General features: G+C 39.6%; 1 protein-coding gene across 1 annotated transcript; it reads left to right on the plus strand.

Moving 5' to 3' along the window:
- Positions 1-3592: 3592 nt before the first annotated feature.
- Positions 3593-10459, plus strand: LOC117732120 (neuroepithelial cell-transforming gene 1 protein-like). Its single transcript, XM_034534829.1, has 12 exons — positions 3593-3904; positions 5067-5133; positions 5374-5433; positions 6075-6182; positions 6288-6455; positions 6566-6628; positions 6723-6819; positions 7571-7647; positions 7740-7997; positions 8161-8331; positions 8423-8609; positions 9241-10459. Exons 1-12 carry the CDS (start codon positions 3756-3758, stop codon positions 9573-9575), a joined length of 1740 nt encoding a protein of 579 aa, XP_034390720.1. The 5' UTR covers positions 3593-3755; the 3' UTR covers positions 9576-10459.
- Positions 10460-10914: the final 455 nt, after the last annotated feature.

Raw genomic sequence — 10914 nt, forward strand, 5'->3', positions numbered from 1 at the left:
ACACATACAACATCCCTGTCCCAGGACCTCACATCGGATCAGGAAAAACTCCCCAAAAATAACCTTTGACAGGGAAAAAAGGGAATAAACCTTCAGGAGAGCAACAGAGGAGGATCCCTCTCCCCGGATGGACAGAAGCAATAGATGTCATGTGTACAGAAAAGAATGGGCCGTCGTGCAGCGAGAGGAGCAGACGCAGGGCAACCTCCCTCTTCAAACAACACCTCCGACCTACATCTGCATCCAATTTGCAGCAAGAAGCTCACCACATGACACAATATCAAAGATTCTCTTTTTCTGTATCCAACATGTCTTGTATTGCATGTCTCAAGCACAATGCGCTGTCTTTAAAATCAGAGGACTGCACTCGGAAACTGATTTCATTTGGTGACGTAGATGTTTGTACCCAGTCTCTAGCACCATATGAAATCAGTGTTCTGGGAGGTGGATTATCAGCATGTACAGACGCTATACATTCATAAACTGAAATATGAGATGTTTTTATAATGCCACAAAGTAGGTCACATTTGTATAAATTACTCTTCATTCAATAACTGGTCACAGCTGGTTTCCTGCCTCTTGTTAACTCCTTTCCCCCCTGTGTGTCTGACTCAAACTTACTTTATTCATGAATTCACTTGCATTGATACATTCTGAAACCATTAGCTTTGTTTAAAGACAAAGGAGTATGATTTTCCTGGAAAGAAAACTGTGTATAGATTCATAGAACAATAATCCCTCTCAATGATCACTAACTGCTCTCTGCCTGTAATTTCCCTTTTATTTTCATTTTGATTTGTTCGGGCCGTTTCTATGAAAACACAGTAACCAGGTATGAGTGCATTTTCTCCATCAGATGGAAACATAGAGGGTGTTTTCCTCATGCACAGCTGAGGTTTAAGCTCTTCGTGCTGAAGGACGGCAGAGTGCAAATGCTCCTCCATGCCATGTAAATGAATACAGCTGAAGTGACTCAGAAATAACCAGAGACATTGTAGCCTGGACCACCTAACTTCATGGTTTCCATCACATTATTATTTTTGTATTTTACAACAATTCATTAGGAAATGTATTGTTTAGAATGTATCACATAAATGAGTGACTGCTACTTTAAATAGTTTTGAGGCAATCAAAGGTTATTTAATATATTTATAAAAATACAGTAATTAACTTGTATTCAGTGAATAAAACCACACAGTAAATATTTAGGGTGTGTTGGGTCCTTAATAAATCTCACAGCAACTGTCACAGATGAATAGGTCACTTTATTTCATTATGAGCACTCAAGACTGACCATCTGGTAAAACAACGTAGAGGTTAACGCTCTAAAGACAGTGGAGATGGTCCCCCGCACCTTTCAGCCTCAACGCTGTGGAGTCCTTCCTTTTCCTGGGCTACACCATCACCCAGGACCTCAGATCTCCATCACCAAGAAAGCTCAGCAGAGGATGTTCTTCCTGAGGCAGCTGTAGAAGTTCAACCTGCCAAAGACCATGTTGATGCACTTCTACACCGCCATCATTGAATCCATCCTCTGCTCCTCCATTACCGTCTGGTACGCTGCAGCCACTGCCAAGGACAAGGGCAGACTGCAGCGTATCATCCGCTCTGCTGAGAGGGTGATTGACTGCAATCCGCCGTCCCTCCATGACTTGTTTGCTTCCAGGATCCTGAAGCGGGCGAGTAAGATTGTAGCAGACCGCTCTCACCCTGGACACAAACTGTTCGAGTCCCTTCCTTCTGGCAGGAGGCTGCGGTCCATCAGAACCAAGACCTCACGCTACAAGAACAGTTTCTTTCCAGCTGCAGGCGGGTTTTATTCTATGTCTATGTTTATTAGCACATTAATAACATGTAAAAAATACATCCAAGTTGAGAGTGAAAGTTCCATCTTTTTCCACAAGTCTATTTAGTTTCTGTTTTAGAGCTTTTGATCATAAATAGGAGTTTGCCCAGTTGTCATGTAGTAGTCCACATTGGTTTACAAGATAAGATGGATTGTACTGAAAATCTCAGAACAGCTACTGAATGGCCCGTATTCACCTTTTGGTAAGACAGTTTTGTCAGTTAGAAAATGAAGTCTGGATGCTAAATAAAAAAATGATACAATGAATTTGATTTAATACATTGAAAGTAGATTGACTCCACAGCAGCTACATGGACCCCAAGGTGAGATTGTTTAACATATCCATGTGTTTGTTGAATTGTGTTTATCCCATTCAACTACAAATGCACAATACTACTATTTGTATGGTTTCTGTACAATACATATTAATACAATATTATATTTGGTACAGTCTTATTGTACTGAGTCATTTCAAAATACCCTCTTCCCCCTGACTTGATGAAGACACCATAGCAGTCATATACCACAATATTTCATGTGACTGATAGGTATGTTGATTCAGTGGAATGGATGGCCACATTAATGTCATATGTAGGTCATATGTGGAGTCTGAAGAGCTCACCGGGACCTATTTGACTGGTGGATACGGTCAAACAGGCCCTCTGAAACATAAGATCTAATCCTGATCCTCATATGGAGGCAACAAAAATATGTCTTTTTTACCTTACATGTTGTGTTTAATAAAACGCCAATAATTTGTAGCGAATTAGTGACATCATAGTTTTCCTCCAGTATTTGACATTTTACTTGTACAGCCTTTCTGATAAAATATGTATATGATAACAATAATCTTAATATTTACCCATAAACACATCTAAATATTGAAATGAGACATGTTATAAACTTCTATAACTGCCTCTTCTCACTTGAGCCATCTATTTGACTCCCATACACTGACATTCATATATGGGGCAAAAATCAGATGTCACCTCCCATTGACCTATTTTCTACCACTCACGGAGCCCAGCCAGCCCAGTGTTTGTTGTGTGTTGCCTTTAGGGGAACATCTACTACACAGACTACATATGGCAGCTGAATTGTTATAATGATAATCTAATGTGTTTACTAGTTGTGTTGACGCATACAATAAATGAGTAGCTTTAAATATACAAAAGGAGTAAACAAAACTGATGCAAAACAGTGAAACAAAGACAACAAATGTAATAAATGGTAAGCAAACACAAAACTATAGCTGCTATTTAGTCTACTGGACAGTATGAGGAACGATATATGCATACATAATATTCGGACAACAAAAACAAACAACCGCTAAGATAGGTCAAACTATTACAAGCTCATAGTCTAAAATGCATAAATATCACTGTTGCATTGCCAATTTCGTTTCTATTTATATACGTATTATCAAAAATCATTGGAGCAAAAAATGTATTCATTAATATCATAGACTGTATATAATATGTTTATAAATCTGTTTATAAATATTTAAAATGGACCAAAATGTTACCAAGTTTACACACTGAATTAAATGTGTAAATGTGTTGTTTACTATTATTATGTTATCATTATTGTGTATAAATTATTGTACGTTTTAAGGTTGGCTTGTTTTTCATTATCCCCCGCTGGTATGATGTATGCTACATTCAAGGTCCTTTTCGTTTCACTGACCACTCCTACCTCATGGTATCCGAGCAACGGAGCTCTGAGCCCTCTCCTGATTGGTCCATTTCGATGAAGCCGCCGTATTCAAACTTCCGCCGTGGTGTGTGCTCTGCTCTGTTTTCTTTGTACACATCGGGACAGTTTTCATACATCTGTACTTTTTTTTTTTGTTCGCTTCGCCATAAATACGTCTCGATACAACTGATCTCGACACGAAGCCTCCTGCAAAATGGAAGAAAATGAAGAAGTGAGAGCAGGAAGGACGGGGGGGAAGAAAAAACAGAAACTTCGCAGGACGTCATCGAGATCGTCCACCACCAGCGTCATTAGCGCCGCCGAGCCGTCCCCTCATACACTCCAGAGAAACAACTCAAAGAAGTAAGTGGATATCGTCAGATACATGTGGTATCGTCATATCTCATTATTGATGTATGTATTTATTTGGCAGCTCTTGTTGTTAACTAAGTAATACGACTTCAGCACATTGCGAGCTAACGTTGGTTAGCCACTGCGACGGGCAGGGCTGTTATCGTAACTGGCACAAGGTGCGTTCAGGTGCAACTCGGAATCCAGAGAGCGTTACTTTGATGTTGTCACCACGACTTGCTGTGCGTAAACTCCGTGTGGTGGCAAGATAAACTAAATTTAAGTTATAACATAATGAACGACTGTTTTTAGATGTCTTGTTTATTTTTCATCAAACCGAGAAAATCTGCAGATTAACGTTAATTTCTGAATACAAACATAATAACTACAATTCTAACTAACAATGAAAATATGATAAATTATGGCTGTAACTAATTATTACTTGTGTTATTGATTCATTTGTGGATTAAGAAAGTACATTTTGAGTAATTGTTTAGTCTATAAAATGTTAATAAATGGCCATCACGGTTTCTGAAATCCCCCAAAAATTGTCTTCATAATGATTGTATTTTTTTTAACCAAAACTCTAAAACTCAATGATATTCAATTTAAAATGATGGGAAAAAGAGGGGGGAAAGCACAATTTAAAAGCTAATGCTGAATTGTAAATGTGGCATTCTTGCATGATAAATTTCTTGATCACCAGTCACTTTTCTGTTGACGAAGCTTTTCAGCATTATAATCAATAGTAGAGCAAGTTAGACGCACAAATATGTAATATCAGAATACCTTTAATATCTGCAGATATCATTTTGATCAGTTTTGTCTATACTGCAGACACTGGGAAACCGTGGAGTTAGTATTTTCAGGATTTCTCTGCCTTTATTATACTGTATGTATGTCATGGTATACACAGTTGTCATAAACAAGCCATGTTTGCATAGTTAAACCTGTGCTGCACCTGTGCATGATTATTAGCTAGTAATGAATACTCTCTTGAGGTGTATTTCAGCCGCTAATGCCCGCACGTATGATCAGATTATGTTTCTCTTTTTATAAATAGAAGACAAAGAAACATCCTCGGCAGAGTAGTAGGGAGTCTCTTTGCATTGAAGTCGATATAAACTTGTTGTCATTGTGCTTGACCAATGCTTATTTGTCCCATTTCCTGCAGACCTCCTCTGCAGAGAGGCAGCTCCTTCACCTTTCTCACTCCTGGCACTCCGTGGGACTTCAGCCTAGTGAGTTTATGTTGAAAACACAACACCATCATGTTAGATTGCGGTGTTCACATCCACGCACATACAGTATGATCCGTTAAAGCCATACGTGACTGTTTATTCATATTTTCTTAATGTATCACTAAAACGTTCAAATATTTTTGCCATAACATTTGTATCAGAAATGTTGCTGCAAATGTGTTGTTGGAATTTTCAACAGACTTGTAAAAGTAACCAGTTTGTATTCTTATGTTGCTACAGAAGAGAAAGCGCAAAGAGAAGGAGGATGACACAGTCAGTCTGTCCAGCTTCGACCTCAAGGTGAGAGTCATGGCAGCTTCCTGTCAAGTCTAGTGTTTCACCCTTGAACGTGTCCTCACAACAAACTGTAATCCCTCTGCATGACTCAGGTACTCACCACAGACAGCCATGAGTGCTCTTGTGTGTTGATAATCCCAACCCGCCTTTCACTGGCACAAGTGTCTGAGGAAATGATAATGGTGACAGAAAATCCGTTCCACATTATCCTTCAGTATTATCACAGTCTCTGGGCTGTGCAAAAGTGGTTTAATACCTTTTCTAAACAACATCAACAATTTACATGTCCATTTTGATACCGTGGCATTAAGCCTCCATGAAAGCTATGGTGATTGAGAGTGAGTATTTCCTGATGTATTTAGTGTTGTTTCTTATTAGTATAAATGACACCAAACAAAAGCAGTGCTTTTATAATACAGCAAATATAATATAAGTAATAAAAGGAATGGGTAGATCTGTCATCTAATTTCGGCGACTGCAGAACAGCATGCTTTAATAGGCTTTAAACAAAATTAGTTGAAAAAAGTTTAATTCACAACGTGTGATTGACAGCCTAGTATTAAACAATGCCCAACTATTCAATGCTACAGTCCACACATCAATACAATCAAGTTAAACTGAAGTTTATTTCCTTGATTCCCCAGGAACCCAGTAACAAGCGTGTCCGACCTCTGGCTAAAGTGTCATCCCTCGTCAACTTGATATCTCCTTCAAAGAATGGAGCAGTGCGGCGCTTTGGTCAGACCATTCAGGTAAATGCCATATTATTCTGGCAATCCCTCCTACTAATTCACATTGTAGAAATTTAAATGAGTAAAATCTGTGTTATTAAATAATCTTCTTCTCTTTCTCTTAAGTCAATGTCATTGCGTGGTGACAGCAAGTCACCAGGGATGTCCCTCAGAGCTGGCAGCAAGGCGGCAGGTCCCACTCCCACTAAACGCAGAAACAGCACGCTGTGGTCGGAGACACTGGATGTCCATCAGAAGAACACATTCTCCATCAAAGAGATCAAGAGACAAGAGGTTCTGCAGTTTAGTCTTTTCAAAGTTTTACAGCACAGTCGTGTTAAAAGTATGGAGGGCATAAAAAACTAACTGCTCCTGCTGTGGTTTCTATTGTGTTTCTTCTTCAGGCAATTCATGAGCTTTACAGGGGAGAGCAGGATCTCATAGAGGATCTCCAACTTGCACGGAAGGTTTAGAAAAGCCACAAATACATAAAAAAAAAAATGTGTGCTCCCTTTTTACACATTTTATTTTGTGCTCATAATGCTGCTTTCTCACAATTAGGCATACCATGATCCAATGCTGAAACTCTCCATCATGACAGAGGAGGAACTGGCTCACATATTCGGGGACCTGGATGCATACATCCCCTTACATGAGGGTAAATTACCACCAAACATTCTTGGACTTAAACTGCGTTAAAGTTGGGGTCGGCCGTTTACTTTTGGCTTCATTGGAAAAAAGATCCATAATAACCTTTCAGCATATAATTGTGGTCTGGCAGAAATCTAGACTTCTGCACCTCGGCTTGGCTCTGCTTTCTTGCGTTACAAAATATATCACGTGACCAAAGACTTGGCCTATCAGAGGTCATTTCAGGGAGAGGGCGTTCCTATTGGCTGTTCTACAAATGCAGATTTGTGTGCATGTTCTTTCGGTAAAAGCCTGATTCAACGATGGAATATCCTGCAGGAATAGTTGTTATACCAGCACGGGAAGAAATTGGAGAGAAAATGTTGCTAATAGTTTAACCTTTTGCTAACCGTAGCTGGCTGCGGCTAGCTCACGGAAACTCATAGAACTGGCACTATATAGCGGCATCAGGATGATGTTTAAAATTATTTTCTAGTAGCGCTGGCATTATGCTTGTGCTGGTCTAGTGGGAGGGGCTTAGGACAGCTAGAGGATCAGTGCTTTAATTTAAAGTTCTGGTGGTGTTGTTTTTTGCCTTTTCAATAAAACAGCTTACCCGGGTTTGATAACACTTGAATTATAATGTGGTGAAAGATTATTATGGACATTTTGCCCGACGATGACAAAAATAAACGGCTTAATAATAAATGCCTACCCCAGCTTTAAAAGATTCTTGAAGTGTTTCTGACTGTGTGTGTGCTTTTTTAAATAATTTGCAGATTTACTGATGAAACTGACGGAGGGAACTGGCCCCGATGGAACAGTAGCTCATATTGGACAGATAGTTATTGACTGGGTGTGTGTTGATTTTGACCGTACACACATTGGCTTCAGAAATGGACCATTTCAGAATGCAAAAAAGTCTTTACTTTTATTGCATCTTTTCAGCTGCCTGGTCTGAACGCTTACAAAGGCTATTGTAGCAATCAGCTCGCGGCCAAAGCCCTGCTGGACCAGAAAAAGCAGGACAGACGGGTCCAGGACTTCCTGCAGCGCTGCCTGGAGTCGCCCTTCAGCAGGAAGCTGGATCTTTGGAGCTTCCTAGACATCCCACGGTCACGCCTGGTGAAATACCCACTGCTGCTGCGAGAGATCCTCAAACACACTGCTCCTGATCACTCAGACGTACCCAGTCTGGAGAGAGCTGTACGTTATCCAAATGACATGCCTTTGCAGTCACAGTGTTGTTCCTTTTAGATTTCACTGCCATATCTGATAAATATCATATTACGCTATTATTTCACTGATTATGTAGTCTTGTGTGTTTTGCCAAATAACCAACTGGTCTGTCTTTCTTTAATTAATCCAGATTACAATAATCCAGGAGATTCTGTCTGAGATCAATGTGAGAAAAGGGGAGTCTGAGTGTCAGTATTATATCGACAAACTGGAGTATCTGGATGATAAACAGCGGGACCCTCTCATCGATGACTGTAAGATCCTACTATGTCACGGCGAGCTGCGGAACAAAAGTGGCTCGGTGAGAATTAGGATTACTCTCTTTATTATTACCATCCACATACATTTTGTCTGTGTTGTGTCATTTTATATATGTATGTGTTTCTTCACAGAGGCTGCATGTGTTCCTCTTCTCTGAGCTGTTGGTTCTGACCCGACCAGTGACCCGGAACGACAGGAGCTGCTTCCAGGTCTATCGACAACCCATCCCAGTTCGGGATTTGGCTCTCGAGGACCTGCATGATGGAGAGAGCCGCATGGGGGGCTCCTTCAGGGGGGCTTTCAACAATGGAGAGAAAGGTGGGTTGAGTTAAGTTGAGCTCCGCCTGCTGGCGAAGTGTGGCCGAGGCTTGTTGTGTCACCCATTAATTAAGTGGTTGACATAAGTGAGTGCTTACTTTTTATTGACTAAACAATTAATTTAAATATAATTTGCAGTAATATAGTAGTTGTTGCCTTAATGTGGAAGTAGGGTAGAAAATAAGCATTTCCCCGAGGAAGTACACAGCTTCTTTCTGTTTGCATTCACACGGCCAATAGAAATGCTGAAGCCACATCTCCTGCTGGGAGAATTGGCAACAGGCGTCTTCAATATGTTCCATAAGCACTCTTAACTAGTTCTAAGTAGTATAAGAATAAATAAATAATCTGTTACATATCCACAATCATATGTACACGAGCAAAATAGCCTTCACGAAAGTACCTTTTTTTGTTTGGTGTTAGACATATCATATCACAAAAAAGCTCAGCAAAACGCAAGTTTTTGTGATATGATTTTTCTTTTTTTTGTTGAAAAAAAACAACTACATGAAAGAATAAGTCCAGCTGCAGGATCAGAGTTTGTAATCCTAATAGCAAGAAATAAACAGTTTTGTATCCCACTGCTTGTTGTTCAGTAGACTGTATCTCTTTTCGTTCTGTGTCCCTCTAGCTAAGAACGTTTTTCGCGTGAGCTCTCTGGATCCCTCCCACGGCCAGTCCCACACCCTGCATGTCAACGATGTCTACCACAAGCAGCAGTGGCTCAACTGTCTCCGCACTGCAATGGGCCCCCAACAACAGGGGGCTCCTCCCAGAGTTAAGCAGGGACACGCCGTCAGAGTCAAGCGTCGCTCCTCCACTATCTCAGTCACCATTTCTGACGAGGAGACAGACGAGAATTGCCCGCCGGTCTTTGGCCCTAAACTCAGGCCCCAGACGCTCTCCAAAACCAGATTGGACCAGAAGTTACAAGGCTCACTAAAGAGGAAGGAGACTGGAGTGTAGACATTTAACCCGGCAGCAGATCCAGTTTTGTCTTGTGTCTGTCAGTGAATTTTCAGCAACCACTATTTTTATGCTTTTACTTTACCATTCTAGCTGCACTGAAAATGTCTTTCCAATCATTTCCGTCCAAACTGTATTGTCAAATATTTGTCTTTACAAAGTGTAATTAGTTTACCAAAAAAAATGTGTCAGTGTTACTGAAATGTGTGTTTATATCAGTTAATTGTGTGTAGAATCATGGTGTTATGTATACTTTCATTTAAATAGCTGTTTTACCACTTCAAATTTACTTTCAACGTTCCTTCCAGTGTCAACACTGAACCTCGTTCTCTTTTTCGCTGCAGTCAATTTGTCTATATTATAGATGTATGCAGTTGTAAGTGCTATTGTGCTAAGATAAGGGATCAAGGAACTAAGCCACTGTGATCTGTGCAGGAAGCCTTTGGTGGAGAGAAGTTTAGATTTCTGAGAAAAACATTAATAAGGGCTATATTCAGAGAAAAGTTGTTAAATGGAAAAAGAAAAAACATATTTGTACTTTAAAAGATTCCGGAGTATGATAGACAGAGATATTCAGTGTTCCAAAATGCATACATATCAGCTGCCCTTAGAAAAAACTTGCTGTTGCAACTGCAACATACTGTTTTTATCACAACATTGCAGCTTGGTATTTGTCACATACTGCATTTGACGTAATATGTATTGGCTTGATCTTTTTCTGGCATATAAACAGTAGTATGGGTATTGGAACTCAAAAACATCCTCTCAGTTGTACTTGGACCCCTCAGTCACTTTGTTTATACTGTTGACGGAGTTGATCAACACTTTGTTGCAACATTTGTCAAATAAACAGCAGCTGAGAAAAACTCTTGTTTTGTGCTCTTTTTCGCTTAATGTCTTGAAATCCGTCATGTAGTTTGGTTACATTTTCATTTCTGAATAATACTGTTGTAAAGACCAATTGATATGTCTAAAAACATTAAACACTCTTTTCCTTATCTTCAGTAAACATTGCTTGGAGAGACTTGTTCATACATGATCCGCCCTCAATACCAATCAAGCTTGTTTTTGGCCCAAAGGATTTTGAGTAGAGCGGCTTTGAAATTAGTTTAACAGAGCTACTTTCAGGCGTTTGCAAAACTATGTTTACATAAGTAAACTATCGCTGAACATCTTACGTTTCAGTTTGTACTAACATCTGAGTGGCTCGCTAAGAAAAGCAGATGTACTTACTTTATATACATTTAGATACACTGTATACACTTCAATTTGTATTTTTGTTATGTCCTTTTATTATTTGAATTCTTAATTCTTATTTTATTGTATTGTATATATTGTA

Source organism: Cyclopterus lumpus, chromosome 6 (genome assembly GCF_009769545.1).
Source record: "Cyclopterus lumpus isolate fCycLum1 chromosome 6, fCycLum1.pri, whole genome shotgun sequence".
Lineage (NCBI taxonomy): Eukaryota > Metazoa > Chordata > Actinopteri > Perciformes > Cyclopteridae > Cyclopterus > Cyclopterus lumpus.

What these genes read in the sequence shown, in the direction of transcription:
- LOC117732120 (XM_034534829.1), top strand. Translation starts at nt 3,756, where the DNA reads ATGGAAGAAAATGAAGAAGTGAGAGCAGGAAGGACGGGGGGGAAGAAA. An exon ending in GCTTTGGTCAGACCATTCAG is followed by an intron (nt 6,183 to 6,287) that starts GTAAATGCCATA and finishes CTTTCTCTTAAG; the next exon opens with TCAATGTCATTGCGTGGTGA. An exon ending in TTTCAACAATGGAGAGAAAG is followed by an intron (nt 8,610 to 9,240) that starts GTGGGTTGAGTT and finishes GTGTCCCTCTAG; the next exon opens with CTAAGAACGTTTTTCGCGTG.